At 66.1% G+C, this 16,677-nt stretch overlaps 2 protein-coding genes across 11 annotated transcripts in view; both read left to right on the top strand.

Annotated features, from left to right (window-relative positions):
- The first annotated feature begins 739 nt into the window (after positions 1 to 739).
- On the top strand, positions 740 to 11,550 carry LOC123938586. Of its 9 annotated transcripts, none has more exons than XR_006817740.1 (10): positions 740 to 1,201; positions 5,418 to 5,707; positions 7,236 to 7,342; positions 7,443 to 7,644; positions 8,169 to 8,273; positions 8,371 to 8,585; positions 9,455 to 9,604; positions 9,718 to 9,867; positions 9,961 to 10,825; positions 11,055 to 11,550. XR_006817740.1 is itself a non-coding variant. In XM_046000090.1 (9 exons), the coding sequence occupies exons 1-8, from the start codon at positions 977 to 979 to the stop codon at positions 9,843 to 9,845; spliced, it is 1,422 nt and encodes a 473-aa protein (XP_045856046.1). In that variant the 5' UTR covers positions 741 to 976; the 3' UTR covers positions 9,846 to 9,867; positions 9,958 to 10,842. The 9 variants fall into 9 exon arrangements, 4 of the variants coding, with proteins under 4 accessions (XP_045856046.1, XP_045856047.1, XP_045856044.1 ...); XR_006817739.1 differs by having other exon boundaries at positions 741 to 1,201; positions 9,958 to 10,825; positions 11,026 to 11,550; XR_006817738.1 differs by having other exon boundaries at positions 741 to 1,201; positions 9,958 to 10,825.
- A 3,689-nt stretch (positions 11,551 to 15,239) lies between these two features.
- Positions 15,240 to 16,677, top strand: part of SLC12A7 (solute carrier family 12 member 7) — a 65,798-nt gene continuing 64,360 nt past the window's right edge. For both annotated transcript variants that reach the window (XM_045998840.1, XM_045998842.1), the window contains exon 1: positions 15,240 to 15,464. In XM_045998840.1, coding sequence (XP_045854796.1) covers positions 15,275 to 15,464 — 190 coding nt within the window. In that variant the 5' untranslated portion in view covers positions 15,240 to 15,274. The remainder of the gene's footprint in view (positions 15,465 to 16,677) is intronic.

Here is a 16,677-nt window from a genome sequence, read left to right on the forward strand (position 1 = left end):
GGCGGCCGGAGACACGGAGCAGGAGGCGGCTGGGCTGGGGGTCGGGTGACCTGGTGAGGATGCCGGCAACGAGGAGCCAGAGTGCATCTTGGGAAGGTAGTGGGTGAGGACGGGGAACGGAGCTCTGGGCAGAGTGTCCTCCACCTGCGTCCGACGCGGCCTCTCCCAGAAGCCGAGGGACGGCGCGAGAATTCGTCAGGTGACGGGCGGGGCTGGGTGCTCAGCACACCTGCTCCGAGTGGGGAGGCAGAGAGGGGGAGGCAGAGGGGGGTGGGCCTGAGCCTCCAGAACGCAGCCCCCGAACGCCCCAGCAGGCTGTTGGTCGTCTTCCACCGGAAGGCTGAGGCAGAGAGGGGGAGGCAATGAAGCAGGGACTCCTGGGGACCCTTGCGCACGGCCGAGGGTCAGAGAGACCCCTGGGGGACCACGGGGCCGGCCCGGCATGTTCAGGAGGTTCGGGGGAGGGAGGCAGGAGGGGTACCCCTACTCCGGCCGCCCTTTTGCCCGGCTGGATCGAATGTTGGGGCTTGGGAGAAGTTTCTAGAGCATGGGGACCAGTGAGGGCATCGGCGGGAGGTCAGAGATAGAGAGGAGTCTATCCGGGCTGTCAGGCCCTGAGCAGGCTGGCTGGGGTCCAGCTGGGGACAGGCCAAGGGCACTGAAGCCGTGAGCGGGCCATCTCGGTCCTGGACTCTGGGTGGGACCTGCGCTGGGGTCAGATTGGACCCGGGACACGGGGACAAGGGAGCTGGACGTGGGTGGGACCAGCGTCGGGTGTGGCCTTGCAGGGTGGCCAAGGTTCAGAGGGCAAGGTCACTGGCTGGGAGGCTCAGAGGGCGCGGTGGGCAATGCCCAAGTCCGCTCTGTGGCTGTGGGAGGAGCTAGGACAGTTGTGCCTTCATCCGAGGGCCTGGCCACAGTCTCCTGAGGAGGGACCCGACTCAGGGTCGGAGGTCAGAGGGAGGAAGAGGGGTTCATGGGCCGTGGTTTGGGAAAGGCAGGGTCAGTGATGGCTGGGAGAGCAAGGCAGAGACTCCGTCCGAAAGTCCAAGCCTCCGGGAGGGGAACGGCGTCTGGGACACAACTTCCTCACGTTCTCAGCCATGCTGCCCTGAGCGGGTGCGCCAGTCCTCTGCACGGTCAGCAGCCGCAGCCCTGTCCCCAGGGGCAACCACGAGGCTCCAAGCTGGCCTCGCCTCAGGTGAGAGGTACCACAGCTGTCCCTGGCTGCGGCCTCCCCCCTTCCCCGCGGTCTGGCCCCGGCTGCTCTGTCTGGGGTCAGCGGTCGAAGCCCCACTCTCTGGTTCACCTTGGCTGCAGGGCAAGGCCTGATCCCGCTGAGACGCTTAGTCACTCCAGCCCAAACACAGCCCAAACCGTAAAGCAAAGCAACGACCAGCTTCAATTGGACCTTAGTGCTTGCGGTTCAGGAGACACGGACGAGACCGATGTGCAAAGACAGACGAGCCCTCCGCGGGGGAGGACGCGTGCACAAAGGCCGAAACCACAGGCTTACCGTCGCCGAAGCACCGCGGCTGGCGGGGCAGGCGTCACTCCCGCTGGTCTCTGCGGCCCAGGTCCCCAGGCCAAGCTGGCTGGGACTCAGGGACACGAGTCTCGCTCAGGCTGGCAGCGGCCGGGGACAGGGGCACCCACGCCCTCGGAAGGCTCGGGTCCAGGCACAGCCGCTGAGCCACACCTCTGGCCGACGCTCCTGGCTGCGCCCTGGACGCCGGGGTTCCCGCGGGCACAGCTCGGAACCAGGGCCCGGGAGGCCCAGCCGCGATGCCAGAGCCAGCGACTGAAAGCCAGAGCGCGCAGCGAGGGGCACGGGCCTCCCACAGGGGCTCCAAGGGGCTCCCGCAGCCTCCAGCTCCCCGCGGCGGTGGAACCCGGGACCGTGGAGACGGAGGACTCAGCTTCCACACACCCCTGCCAAGGGAGGGTCTCGGGCTTGTTACCGACAAATCCCAGCAACCTGCAGGGACGTGGTGAACCAGGGAGGGGGGCCCGCAAGGAGGTGGAGGGGTCCGAGGAGGGAAGAAGAGGCCCAGGATGGGGATGGGGGGTCCTGAGGAGGGGGAGGGAAGCCTGAGGAGGGGGAGGGGGTCCCGAGGAAGGTGCCAGACATGCTAACAAGGCCTCCCAGCGTGTGACCCCCACGGGGCGGGGCGGGGTGCAGGGCTGAGGCCCCTGAATTCCTCACCACTGAGTCAGGAGGAATAACAGCTCCGAGCTGTTTTCCTCGAGCTGTGGATGGTTTGTTTGGCAGAGATAAGTGAAGGGAGGGTCTGGAGGTGGTCCCGGGAGAACAATTAGAACCAGAAGCCCCCAGGCGAGTGGGCAGCTGCCGGTGACCTCACCGCCCAGGCAGGTCAGGGGGGCCACGCTGGAGTTCTGCCCAGCAGGAGAGAGGCCCACGGGGCCCACGGGTGACAGTCCCTAGCAATGCTGCTGCCGTTCCAAGGCTGCAGGGAGAGTCAGGGCGTTGCTGGAAGGAGGGACCCGGGCCGCCGGCTGGAGTCACGAGTCTGCAGACGTCCAGCCCAGCTGCCGCCGGGGTCCTGTGTCAGTGACAGCGGCGGCCTCCATGGCCGCACTCGGGAGAAAGTGCCTATAGAGGTCCTGGAGATCGGCCTCGGGTCCTGGGCCACGTCCCCAGGGAGAGGCAGTCAGGGAGCTCCGCGGACACAGAGGGGCTGCCCCCTCCAGGGCAGGGCAGAGAGGGCTTGCCAGGGAGACCCCGTGGGGACAGAAACCCCCCATCGCAGCCCAGCCACACCCAGAACAAGATGTGTGTGATGCGGGAGACCAGATCCCCAGAGTGGAAAAGAGACTTGGACAAAATAAGCCTGGTCTCATTCAGGTCCTCTGCCTGGTGGATACTCCCAGGCGGCGGGGGAGGGAGGGCTGGCTCCCCACTCCTGGGAGAAGTGCCCTGACTCTGTGCCCCCAGCGCCCACGCCGCACCCCCTGGAATGGCAGGTTGGATGACTGGAGCCTCAGCAGTCATCCTGGGCCACGGGGACGCTGCTGCATGTGGACAGTGAGTCCGCAGGGCAGGAGGGGCCTGAGTCCCTGACCGTGGAGCCCTGCCCCAGCCCTGGGCCCCTCGGTGGCTTCACAGGGAGCGGGAGAGAAATCCACTCCAGGCTGGGAAGGCCCTGGTGGGTGCGGAGCCGGGGGGGGGGGGGGGGGTGTTTGTCTCCCCGGGAATGAGGTCACCTTGCTGACGGCAATGTTGGGACAAACCAGCAGAGGGCACAAACGGGCAGAGAAAACGAGGTCACGCTCGCCCGCACCAGCGTCCCCCACATTCCCACAGGCAGATGCTCTACCCCTGCCGCGAGTCGCCACCGTGGGGTTAAGGGGGTGGAGGTTTGGAGGTGGCGCGGGGCGAGCCCGTAATCGAGGACGAGGTCACCTTCTGTTGCCGGCCACTTTGTCGTGTGCTGGGCGCGGGAGGGACACCTGTCACATCAGGGGACACAGCCGGCCTGGCGGCTCGGGAAATGCCACCAACTCCACGTCCTCCCAGGAAAAATAGACTCGGACGAAACAAGCCTGGTCTCATTCAGGTTCTACACGCAACCGTTTCTCACAATAGCAACACTTACCCTTGTCCCAGTATTTTGTTTTAAAGATTTTACCTATTTATTTGTCAGAGAGAGAGAGATCACAAGCACAGGGAGGGGCAGAGGGGGAAGCAGGCTCCCCGGCGAGCAGAGAGCCCGATGCGGGACTCGATCCCGGGACCCCGAGATCATGACCTGAGCCGAAGGCAGAGGCTTAACCCACTGAGCCACCAGGTGCCCCTTGTTCCAGTATTTCTGAAGATCGTTATGAAATGATACTCAGCTTCTGTCTCTCTCTCTGTCTCTCTACATCTCTGTCCCTGTCTCACTATCTCTCTGTCTCGGTCCCTGTCCCTCTTCTCTGTCTACCTCACGGCCAGCCCTCCTGCAAAGGCCCTGGGGTGCTGCAGTGGACAGGGCAGTGTCCCCGCCGAGGGAAGGCTCAGGCATTGGGCCCTGGGGAGGCAGGGAGGGAAAGCAGGTGCCTGGCCCAGGGGCCTGAGGCAGGAGAGGGTGGGCTCGGGGAGCTCCTGCAGGGGTGAGGCTCCTGCCTGCCCGGCAGGTGTCAGCAGGGGCAACTGGAGCCGACCTGGGCTGGTGCGCGTCAGCCTGGGGTCCGTGGGGCCGGAAGGGTGAGGGCCTGCCCGCGGGGCTGCTTGCACGCGGAGCCCTGGCCCCAAGCCCACACCCCGCACACCTAACTGCTTTTCGTGCCCTTCTGCTGGCTCTGGACCGTGGTCCTGCTTCCGGCCCAGGCAGTGAGGCCGGCGGACGGCAGGCTCCGGTCCCACCACTGCCCAGGTGCCCCCGCGGGCGGGCGAGGCTATGCCAGGTGTCAGAGCGGGGCCTGGCCGGCCCTGTATGTGCGTTGCCCCACAGGGCCCTCGGGCAGTTGTCTGCAGCCCACGGGCTCCCCCTCGCCCTGCTCCGGTCCCTTTCCACCCGCAGGCTCTCTGGGACGGGCCGGCACCTGGGGAGGCTGGTGGGGAGCCCCTCACCCTGGACCGTCTCAAACGGGCCCGCTCTCCACGTGGTGTGCCTCTCTTCATCCACGCAGGGGCTCTGAGGGCCCCTGCATTCCCTCCCATGCTGGTGCCACGGTGGGCGCTGGAGGCAGGACGGGGCGGCGGGCCACGGGCAGGCATGTGTCATAGACTCCCCGAAATGGGACGGAGACGGGGCCTTGAGCAGCTGCTGTGGGGACGGTGGCGGGGACTGATGGCATGGGAGGGAGCCTGTGTTCGCTGCCTCCCCCAGGACGTCCCAGAGACCGTGTCTACGGGGGCAGGACCCAGAGCCTGCAGGCCTGGAAGGGCCGGGTCAGGTCCTTCTCCAGAACCGGGGTGGTCCGTGGCTTCCAGGGTTTGCCCCGCTCACCCCAGGGCGGCTTCTGCGTGTCCCGGGAGAGGGCGCGGGCCCTGCACGGATTGTGCGTCTTCCAGAGACCCCGCGCCCTCCAGAGCCACGTGGTCAGGGGCTGCAGGGAAGACTCTGGAGGGCGACCAAGTGTGGGAAGGGGCTGCTGAACCTTGCCCTGCCCCGTCCGAAGCCCCGGAGACAGGGGAGGGGGTCGGTGGACGGGGAGCCCGGAGCTGATCGCATACCCGGGGCTTCTGCTTCTTAGGAAGCGGGTCAGCCAGGGCAGCCACTGAGAGCGGGCGGGGAGGGTGGTGGTGGGAGGGGTCTGGGCACAAGTCACTCCGAGGCAGCCGGCCCTCAGCTGTCCCTCCTGCTTTGAACACAGCATGAGCCACTGATCAAGGGCCAGAGACACCACCGTCTTCGCACATCTGGCCCTTGGCCATCAGGGACATTCCTGTGACCTCTACGTCTGCCTTCCAGGTGACTCCTGCGACTTGGGCCTCGTGTCCAAGACCAGCCAGGCCTGCTGCAAGAGCCCTGCGGTGGGGACTGCCCTGGCCTCCCCAGCCCCGGGGAGGGGGCTGTGGGGGACGCAGCGTCCACAGCCGGTGGCGCCTGAAGCTGCTGGGCTCCCCATGCCTGTCTGACCCTCGGCCCCACCCTCTGCTCCCAGGTATCACCGTTCCTTCCGGAGGATCCTTGCATTCTGGAACATTCCACCTTAAGGAAGGTGACCCAAGCTCCGGAGAGCACCCACGGCCTCCCACAAGGTTTGAGCTTGAAGGGAGCCAGGTCCCTTGGGACAGGGGGCATGGGAGGGCAGTGACCAGCTGGTGGGACACGGTGTGTGCCAAGGACGCAGGTGCCTCAGTCACAGACGTGCAGATGGGAGGCGGGGGACCCACCCAGGCCCGGTCAGCCCACAGCAGGGCCCCCTCGCCCCCCGGGCTGGTGGGACGAGGCTCAGGCCAACTGCTGTCGCCTCGGCCTGGAGACCAGGGGAACGGGGCTGAGGCCTTGGACGGAAGACACTGAGTGAAGCCCTGAGGAAGGAAGGCGGGAGGCGGGACCGTCCAGGGAAGGCCTGGTGTGGGGGCTTGAATGCGGGCACAGTCCGGAGCCCGCGGGTGGCGGGGTGCGTCCGGGGCGGGGGAAGCGCACGCTAGCCCAGCCCGAGCACCCAGTGACAGCCCTGCCGGTCGGGCGCCAGGCACCAGCAGGTCCCGGGGAGGGGCGTGAAGGCCCCGCAATGCCCACGGGTTGTGACCGTCCTGGCGGAAGGACCCCCGCAGCACTCCCCGGAGGCTGAGGCACCTCCAATGCAGTGCCCGCTGCGCAGGGCCCGGGGAGGAGTGTGCCGTGTGCCTGCCACACGGTAACTCGGTCCCCCCAGACCCCTGCAGAGCAGGCAGGGCCCCGTGCCCCGTCTCTCCACGGCTCCCGGCGCCCTCCCTGTGCGTTTCCTGGTGCTGGTCTTGTCGCCCGGCCTCTTCCACGCTGGAGCAGACCCACCCAAAGACACCGCGTGGGCCAGTGATCTCCGTAAAGACCCCTCCCCAAACAGCGCATGGACTGGGGAGAGAAGCCGGTGGCCGGTGACACCTACGAAACGGGCTTCCACGGCCGGACAGTCTGTAGCTCCGACCTACTCCACGGACGACGTGGATCCCACGTGATCCCACGGGGCGCCTGGTGCCTCCCCAGGGCAAGGGCAGTGACCGCACCTCAGCACCCGCAGCTCCCGGACCTGCTCAGCGCGGCTGGAGGGATGCCCGGGGCTCTGGGTCCCGCCCGCTGGCAAGACCCCTTGCTTGGGTGCGGTGCCAGCGTGGGAGCTCGCTGACAGGCGACTGTGGGCCACCCGCACCTGTTCTGGTCTCCTGGGCATCCTTCCCAGTTCCCAGGGGTCCCTCAGGTCCCGGGCCCAAGCCCTCCATCCCCACCTGGGAGCGAGAGTTCCCACAAGCCCTCAGAAGACGCCAGGAAACACCATGCCCCTCCTGGGACAGGGACCCCTGCCCCACTGACCGAGGGGACTGCACCAGCCGCAGGTCCCTGCCCTCGGAAGGGCCGCGTTGCCGGGTGGGGCGGGCTGGGCTGGTATGGTCCTGCCTGGGCTGAGGCAGGCGGGGTACGGGTCCATCCTCCCCGCCAGGCCAGCCGGCTGCAAGGGTTTGGCTTCCCGGACGAGTGGCCATCTGTTGGGCGTCCCTCCCACACCGGGGGCTCCTTTCAGCTCCGGCAAGAACCGAAAGCATTCGCCTCTGTTAACGAGCGTCTGTCGTCCGCTTCCTGCAGGCTCGGCCAAGGTGTCCAGGAGGACCTTCTGCCCAAGTGGCTTTGCAGAGCTGCCCGTCTGGGCCCCAACTTCGCCGAGACGCTGTGGCGGCCAGGCCGGAGGCTCGGTGAGCGCTGACCACCGCTGCACCGCGTCTGCCGGGGGCCGGGCGCGCCAGGGAGGCTGGGAGGGGGTTGGGCAACTTTTCGATCCCTCTCCGTTCCCAGGCGGACTCCAGGTGGCAGGCAGGTGTGCACGGGTGCAGCTGACCGGGGGAAGAAGGCGAGAAGAGGCCCCTTGTTCTGAACACAGGTGCAGCCTCCGCTCGGCGTCTGTGGCTCGATATGGGAGCGACTTCTTTGGGTTGAAAAACTGCCAACAAGAAGCCACGTTCGCTAACGTCCTCTGTCTGCTCACCACGTCCCACGGGTTCGTCCTGGGAGCTGAGGCCGCCTCAGAGGGCTGGGCAGGGCCGCACCTCCTGTCCGTCCCCGTCCGTTCCTTCCGTCCCCGTCCACAGGCTGGGTGCCGGTCCACCCCCGAAGCCAGCAAGGCCAGAGCCCTGGGCTGACTCGGGAGAGAGTGCCACGCTCTGCAGAGGGGCGGCGGGAGGGCGAGTGTTGGCCGCGTGGAGCCCCCCAGGCCCTACAGGGGAAGCTGGCACCTCCGTGGGCCCGTGTGCTCGGCCCCGGGCTGGACACGGGTCTTCTGCCGTTCTCGGCTCCTGGGAAGGGCCCTGGGGTCGGGCGGGAGGTGGATAGCAGGGGTTATGGGGCCACCGAGGCCCTGTGGCGGGTCCGGACGTTCTGTGGGCGCTGCCCTGCCTGGGGCCTCTCGATGGGGGCTAAGTACGGAGTTTTCTGTGCCCCCAGTCAGTGTCGGGGCTGGATGGAGGGGGCATGAGGGTGGAGAACCCTGAGTGCCTGAGGCGACCAACGGGCGCCTCTCTCCAGGGCTGGACCACGGCACAGTGCGTGGCGAGCTCCTGTCCGGCCGCACTGTGCTGAGTGCCTGTTCCACGGCGTCGACCCGGTGCTGACACCAGGGAGTGGCCAACGGTGGGTGTGGACCACCAGCTGGAACGGGGGGTGGGGGGGGACCCAGGGTGTGGAGGGAGACAAGCACTCCCGGAAAATGTGTGGCCCCTCTCGGAAGATCAGACAGACGAGGAGCCCGCGGGCTCCGCTCCGAGGCGTCCGCCAGCGGACACGGACCCGGTGAAGGCCCCCCCACGCTGGCCCACGCGGGCCTGAAGCCACCTTGCCCCGGCAGCCCCACCGGCCACAGCCCAGCCTCCGTCAACGGAGAACCGGCAAACCCGCTGTGGTGCGTCGGCACGGGCGCCTCGCTCGGTGACAGGAAGCAAGGAGGTGTGTCTGGCGACACACGGCGTGATCCGGCTCCCATGGAGTTTGGGACCGGGCAGCGCTGACCTGGGGGTCCAGAGAACTTTCGGGGCGACGGTGCATCTCTGTCCCGTGCCCGTGCCCGCTGTACAGGCGCAGGACCGTCCGAGTCTGAGCTCAGCGACGGAGGTCCGGGTGCATCTTTTCGTGCAAACCGCGGTCAGAGAGGAGCCCTGGCCTCGGAGCCCCCCTGGCAGCCGCATGCACCCCGGGGTCACCAAGGTCACAGGGAGGCCGGCGTTTCGGGCAGAAATCCCTGCTCTTGCCTGGAACTATCCCCTGGCAGCGCCGGCCTTCCCCGGAGCGCCCACGGGCCCGGGCGTGTCGGTCTGCGGCCGCACCGTTCGTGCCGTTCCCCGTGGGGCGTCTGTGCAGGAAGCAGTGTCCGTGCAGGCGGGACCCCAGCGTGTCGGAGCCGACGTAGGGGTTGGACGCACCCGACGGAGCGCAGGGACGAGGCAGGGCTGCCGGAGCAACTGGGGATGTCGTGGAGGAGCAGGGGAAGCTGGGCGCGAGCCAACCCTGGAGGACGAAGCACGGCGGCGGGGGCGCACGGGGTTAGAGTGGGGGCCCTCAGGGGCAAGGCTGGCGGCCCAGGGCATCCTCAGAGGGGTGAGATGCGGGGTGATGTGCCGAGTGGGGAGGAGCCACGGGGAGCTCTGACGGCCACACGGCGGTTCGACTTGGAAAATGGGAGCCGCTGACGTTCCCAGGGGGTGGGCAGCCTGAATGGAGGAAAAGGGAGCCCTGGAAGAGGAAGTTATTTCACTCGTTCTCATTATCACCCTCTGGACCTTAAGTGACAGACGCACAGACTGAACATTTCTCAACAGCAGAAGAACGAGCCCCGGAGCCTCCCAGCGGAGCGCGGCCGGGACGCGGGAGGGTCCAGTCTCTCGTCGCTCCTTCGCACCAAGCCGCCTGCAGCCGCACAGACATCTTCTGTCTCTTCCTGACTGCTCCGGAGCCCCATCTTTCTCCTGGTGGGCAGGATGGGGCCATGCCCCCTCCCCGCTGCACCGCCCACCATGACCTGGCCCCTCCCTGGGCTCCTCACACATACCCTTGGCTCTCCTTGCTTTCCTCCCGATGGCAGGCACCCCGGGGCCCCCGATTGTGTCCCCAGCCTGGGCAGCAGGTGGTCCTCCACATTCCCTGATCCATGGACGGACGGATGACGGACGGATGGCGGAGTGGCGGGATGGTGGATGCATTCACGGGTGATGGACAGAGAGAGGGAGAGTAGGTAGGTGAGGAGGGATGGTGGAGAGACGGACGGTCGGGTCGGTGGGGGACGGCACGTGCCGAGAGCTGTGTCTCGGCCGTTCTCAACCAGCAGTCTGTCGAAGACGCGAGGAGTCTGCGATTCGGGCTACCTGCCCGTGGACGGCACCCAGGCCACCCCGCACGGGAAGCGGACCCCACCGGAGTCTGCCGCCTCTTGAGTCTGATACACTCTGTGCTCCCAGCCTCGGGAGGTGGCCCAGGGAGACTCAGGGCCAGAATTACCCTGGGCCACCTCATGTGAGTAGGACTGAGATGCTCAGCCCGGGAAACCTGACCTCCCAGGGGACCGAGGGGCCAAGAGAACCCCAAGGATCAGGTCACTGTGCGGAGGAGGGCGGCCGCTCGGGTGGCCCAAGTTTCGGTGTTTACGTGTCCAAAGTGGGGCAGGTCTCCCTGTAGGGAGGGGCCTGTGGCAAAAGGTCGGCCCAGTGATTTGGGAGTGACATGGAATTGGGCGGGAAAGAGGCCTGCGGGCAGGAAAGGCACGAGGTGTCCGTCACGGGGTGTCTGGGCTTCCTGAGCGAGGGACCCTCCGAGACTGATCTCAGAGTCTGCCGTGACCTGCCCGACTGGGCCCCACAGCGGCAGACGCCACCGCGGAGTGAGTCCGGACGCGGGCGGAGCTGGCCTGGCGCAGCCAAGGACACACACCCCGCACGCGCGTTCCGCGGCCCTGCCCCGGGCCTGAGGAGAAGACGGCCGCCACGGCCGCCGCACCGACATCATCCCCGGAAACGTCCTCTCTCCCCAACCCGTGCCCCTCACACCTATCGCCACGGCTCACCGGTAGACGCTTCTCACCGATCCGCGCCAAAACCTAGCAGGAGGGCGGGCTGTAGACACGGGCTCAGGTTGCCCGTCCTGCTGGTGTCCTTCCGGGGAGGGCGGCGTCGGGACGAACGTGTCTTCCCCGCAGGGTAGGTGGGCGAGCCGGACGGCCCCTTGCTTCGGCCTCTGTCCAGCCCAGCCCACCAGCCCAGCCAGCCTCAGGGCCAGCTGCCGTCTCCGAAGCCCGTGCCTGCGTCTTCCCCGCATCCCCCACCCCACGTGCCCTCCCGTGTGCTGCTTCCTTACCTTTCTCTTTCTCCCTCTCCTCGTCTCCACCAAACTCGGTGAGGCTTTAATCTACTCCGCACACGATTCCAGTGAGACGTGCAGGCGTGAAGGCCACTTTCCGGAAGGAGATAGCAGTGAGAGTCAACGTTCGCTGACTTCCGACCCTTCTAAAGGGCCAGCTGCAGACCCAAGCTCCCACCGTCCACCCTCCCGCCCTCAAACGTCCGTCCTTCCATCCAGCCGCCCTCCCTCCACGCGTGGGACGCCTGCGAGAAGACATTTGCAAATGGCATATTATAAAGTGTGAGTGTTCAAAATATACAAAGAATTTATCCACATCCCAACAAACAAATAATCTGGTTAAAATGGGCAGACGACAGACATTGCTCCAAAAAAGACATCCGGACGACCAACAAGCGGACACATGGAAAGATGCTCCACGTCTCTGGTCATTGGGGAAGAGCAGATCAAAACCACAGTGAGGGGCGCCTGGGGGTTCAGTCGGTGAAGCGTCGGCCTTCGGCTCAGGTCGTGATCTCAGGGTCCTGGGATTGAGCCCCGCTTCGGGCTCCCTGCTCAGCGGGGAGTCTGCTTCTCCCTCTCCCTCTGTCTGTCCCTCTCTCTATCTCTGACAAATAAATAGATAAAATCTAAAAAAACATAATAAAATCCCACCTCACGCCAGTCAGAACGGCTAAAACAAACCAGTCGGGAAACGACAGGTGCTGGCGAGGACGCGGAGAAAGGGGAGCCTCCTGCGCTGGTGGTGGGAACGCGAGCCGGTGCGGCCGCTCTGGGAAGCAGCAGGGAGGGTCCTCCGAAAGTTGAGAATAGAGCTGCCCTCCGACCCAGCCACTCCACACCCACTATCCACCCGAAGACACAAAAACATCCGTTTAAAGGAACGCGCGTGCCCGATGTTTCCAGCCGCCTTGCGACTGTAGCCAAGATGCGGAAGGAGCCGCAGCCCCATGGACGGGAACAGACAGAGAAGATGCGACTAGACAGGACGCGACATTCCACCAAAGAAGTGTTGCCGTGGCGACGAGCCGGGCGCAGGCGGGGGGCACCGTGCTCCGCAAGATCAGTCAGTCCAGGAAGACAAGGGCCACCCAGACCGGCCACCCAGACCAGCCGCGCAGGCGCTGCTGCGGAGCTTTCAGGCGCCGCCGGGCAGCTTCCGGCCGCACGTGGCTGCCCGCGTCTCAGCCCCGCAAGGGCCCGAGCTGACCCGAGGCCCCGGCACAGCCCGGCCCAGCACAGGCGGAGAAGGCCTGCGGCAGACGTGAGGGCCTGGCTCCGGGAAGAGGCGGAGAGGCCGCGCGTGCCCTGCCCCCTCCCTGTCTGTCTGTCTCTCTGTCTGTCGCTCCCTCTGTTTATCTCCCACTTCTGTCTCTGCTCCGTGTCCTCCTTGCCTTGGCCCTCCCCTCCGTGACCAACCGAGTGGCCGGTGCTGCCGGGGGCAGGCCCGGGGCAGACGGTGTGCCGTCCCGCTGTGCTGTTGGGCAGGACCGCGGAACTCTGCCCAGAAGTGGTGAGTCCGATGGTTTGCCCCTGAGACCTCAACCAACAGTCAACCCACCAAATAAACCCACACACGCACACAGAACGTGCAAGCACACGCGCGCACACACACACTAAACACTCACACAGAGACAGACACACGCACACACGTGCACACACACACACACATAAACGTGAAACTTAGAGACTGTGAACATTTTATTAGCTGAAGATGTTAAGATCGGAGCCTTGATAGAAGATGGTGATGTTGAGAAAGTCCCCAGAAGAGGCTGCCTGGCAGGACGAGGCCAGGGCTGTCTGGGGGGGACTTCCCTGGTGGGCGCGCGGGCACGGGCAGACCTGGGTCAGGGGCCAGGAACCCGCAGCAGGAGCCTCGGCCGCAGCTCTGCTCCGGGCTATCCTTCAGGCCCACCGGCTCTACCGCAGGGTCTCGTGGGGACAGAGGGGAGCTTCGGGCCCTCCCCCTGCTCTGTGAACCCCGGGGGCCTCTGACGACCGCGGGCCACTAGTGTTGGTGGCCCCAGCCCTGCCCCAGCGGAGGGGAGCAAGAGACCCTGTTCCACACCGCTGGCCGGCACCCTGCTTCGCCGGGAGGCCCCAGACCGCTTGTGCCTCAGCTCAGACTGGACAAGCAGCTCCAGCCCATGTGGTAGTTCATGTTGTCGGGAATGTCCAGAAAATTCCAAGGCAAGACCAAAAATGGGGAGAGAAAGCAGAGCATGCACAGCGAGGAAGGACATGGCTGGTGATTTCCAGGTGGGCAGGTTCCCCGCAGAACTCAGGGGCTGAACTGAGAGCCGGCTGGACGGGGCTCTGCCAAGCACCAGGCTCCAAGCACCTGCGCCCGCGCTGTGTGCTCTGATTCCACACACCGGCAGAGTCGCGAGGTCCCTTACAGCAGCAACAAGACGTGAGCACATGCCCACGAAGTCCAGCAACGGCCTGTCTGCGGCCTGGGTCGGAACGCAGCACCGTGAGCGCGCCGACTCTCAGCAGAACTCCGTATCCGTCCGGGGCCCTTCCAAAAAAAGGCTAAATGCACGGGGTGGGGGGACCTTCCCAGGATAAGTCACATGTTCGTCTTGGGCAAACACGCACTGGGCAGAAGGGGCAGAGAGAGTCCTGCACGTGGGTGGGCGGGGAAAGGCAGGGCTGCTGTCCCCATCAGTCCCGGAGAGCACCCCGTGCCTGGACGGCCTCCAGAGCCCCCAGAAGAACCCAGGGAGGTTGTCCAGGAGCGAGATGGGGGCTGCAAGGTGTGCCCAGGGGTGCCTGAGAGCTTGGTCCCTGGCTGTTCCCTCTGCACTATGGGAGTGGGGGTGGGGGACGCAAGGGGGTGCAGAAAGGAGTCCTCGGCATCCAACACCCTGGGTCTTCCCTTCCTCCTGGGCTCCATGTGGCTAATACCTGACCTCTCATGCGTTCTCATTAACAGAGCCCCCACACGCCAGGGCACACTTCCCAGCCTTCTTCACGGGTCCGCATGGCCATGTGACTAAGTTCTGGCTAATGGGTCAAGCAAAGGTATCGTGTGTGGCTTCTGGGTTGTGCTCTTGAAAGTGGGGCCTAACTGCCCTTCTCCGGTCTCTTCTCTCTACTGCCAGAGTATAACTGTGATGGCTGGACCAGGAGCAGCTCTCCTGCACCATGAGGCAAATGAGTAGAAATTACACACAGCTGCTCACTGACCTTCTTGAAGTCATTGCTCAAAGATCATCTTCTCCTGGGAGCACCCTGGACACCCCACTCACAGTCTCCCCTCGATAGACCCCTTCTTTGTTTGCTTCTTCCTCATAGCTCTTGTCTCGGCCACTTTCCAGAATGCATGCTTCATAGAGGCAGGGATTTCTGTCTTCTCTGGTATCTGCAGGGTCTGGCGCAGCTGGGCAGTACGTATTTGTTGAGCAAATGAATGTGCAAAAGATGTTGAATATTGCAAAGTGCCACACCAGAATCATGAAGGAGAAGCAACATTAACACAAAACTAGCCGGTGGCTGGGACACGGGCTGCAGCGCCCATAGACAGAGTAGGCTAGTTCTTGGCCACATTTCCTGTCTGGGGCCTCGTTCCTGGACCTCCTGGTCTCACTCACTCCTTCCTGACCTCTCCTCCATCCACGTAGAAGTCTGAGGCCAGCTGCCTGACCTCTTGGGCCAATTGCTGAACACCTAACGGTCGAGAGGCCAGAGTTGGGGGATGGGAACACGCCCGGCCGGGGGTGGTGGCCCAGACCCCATGGTCCAGGAGGCTGCTGCCCTCACTCCCTCCCTGAAACTCTGACACCTGCCTCCTTGTGACGGGTCCCTGGCTGCCATTCTGCCGCTGGGAGTGGTCACTGTCCCAGACCAGAGAGGTCTCCAGCATCTACTGGCATGGTGTCCCAGGCCCTGGCACTGAGCCCGGCTGGCTGGGTTGGGGGAGGGGTGTCTCCAAGGTCTTGCAGCGAGGCCCCCAAGACCCTGCGGTTCAGAAGGGACACTCTGGCCTGAAGATGGAGGCTTCCCCGCCTCACGGAGGGAGTGTGCCCGTTCCCCAGTGACTGTCCCCCAGCCGCTCTCCTAGCGGTCCCGGCCTGGTCCCCTTCCCCCCGCGCGCCTTGGCCCCCTCGGTGCTTGACACCGCCCCCTCCCAGGGGCGGGCTCGTCCCCCGGCGCCGGCCCCGCCCCGCCCCCGCCCCGCCCCGCTCAGACCTGGGCCCCGCCCGCGGCCGTGCAGACCAGGCTCGAGCCCCGCAGCTCTGGTGGCGCCCAGGGACCAGGCGGCTGGGGCTGGTGCTCCGGCCACCATGTCCCAGCGCTTCGTGGTGACCCCCGCAGCGAGCGGGGCGGGGGACGCCGGACCCATCCCCGAGGGCGGCAGCAGCCAGTTCCCCAGCCCTGGCCGAGCCCTGGGTCCCGACCCCGCGGCCGCCCCTGAGACGCCGAGGGTGGACGCGCTGCCCATCCTGCGCTACTGCCGCGAGCCGAGCCGCTACGGTAGGTGTGGGCCACGCGGGGCGCCCATGAAGGGCGCGGCCTCCCCGTCGGTGCGGCTGAGCCGGGCGGGCGCGCAGGGGTGTCGCCGGCTGGCCCCCGGGTTGGTGCGAGCGCTGCCGGGTCCCCAGCCTTGCGGACGGCGGCGGTGGCTGCTGTCGAGCTGGTGCGAGGAGTCCTGGGGCTCCTCTGGGGACCGCGGCCTCCGCCCGACGGCCCCCCCGCCCCGCTTTCTGCCCTGCCCTGCGCCCTGGAGCGGGATTCGACTCCCTGGGCCCTTGTGAAAGCTCCGGGGCACCGTCTGACCTCATTGCCCCTGGAGCCCCCCTGTCCAGTGGGAGTCGTGTTGCCAGTGTGCGGGAGACCACCCGAGACGCTGCGGCTCCTCCTGTCTGGGGAGACTCCCAGGGCCAGGGAGGCTGTGGGACCGAACAGCCCTCGGGTCGCTCACTTGGCTGGGCCCCCGGTGCACTCCCCACACCCACGCCTTTCATCGCCAAACCTCTACTCCGGCTTTCCTTTGGTTTTGAGGACTGTGTGCGAAGGCACTGAGAACTGCCCGCCAGCTCCTCGGGGACCCGTGCCCTCAGCCCGTGTGCTGGGAGTGGTTGGGGGGTGCACGGTCCGCGCCCCCTCGCACAGGTTGGCGCCCACCGCATGGGGGGGGGCGCCAGCAGGACGACGGGTGACGGCGGGTTTCCAGCAGCTCCAGGCGTGACCGGATTCCAGGCAGCCCTTGCCCTCTGGCCTCAGGCCGCTCCTGGGGGCAGCCGGTCCTGCAGCTGCCCTCGGCCGGCGCCTTTGGGGGCCAGAGCCCTTACCTCTGGGCTGATGTCTCAAGCGCCCGCAGCTTCTCAGGGGCCCTGTTGTTTCCTTAGGTCAGCGAGGGCGGTGGCTGTCCCTCTGCCCTCAGCCCCGGCGTGGGGGCCCCAGGGCAGCAGTGAGGACCTGCTGTGAGCGGAGAGCTGAGAGCTCCAGGGCTTTCAGACTCTTCCCAACAAGGCCTTTGTTGACTTACTGGGGAAATTCTTTAGCGTTGGGATGAACTCTGAGCCGAGCTTCCCCCATGAGCAGACCTTCCGGGGCACTGGGGGTCGTGTGCGTGTGTGCACGCGTGTGAGCACACACCTCACAACCCTCCCCCAAGGACTGCGTTGGTCCAGACACGTGGTGGGCACTGGGCTGTGTCTGCCAGCTCTGCTCTGAGCCTAGGGCA

This window comes from Meles meles, chromosome 3 (genome assembly GCF_922984935.1).
Source record: "Meles meles chromosome 3, mMelMel3.1 paternal haplotype, whole genome shotgun sequence".
Classification (NCBI taxonomy): domain Eukaryota; kingdom Metazoa; phylum Chordata; class Mammalia; order Carnivora; family Mustelidae; genus Meles; species Meles meles.

Excerpts from the sequence above, each read along its gene's own strand:
- LOC123938586 (XM_046000088.1), top strand. The coding sequence starts at position 977 with ATGGGCCGTGGTTTGGGAAAGGCAGGGTCAGTGATGGCTGGGAGAGCA. Across the intron at positions 1,202-5,417 it reads CCAAGCTGGCCTCGCCTCAG|GTGACTCCTGCGACTTGGGC; the intron begins GTGAGAGGTACC and ends TCTGCCTTCCAG. Across the intron at positions 8,274-8,370 it reads ACACCAGGGAGTGGCCAACG|ATCAGACAGACGAGGAGCCC; the intron begins GTGGGTGTGGAC and ends CCCTCTCGGAAG.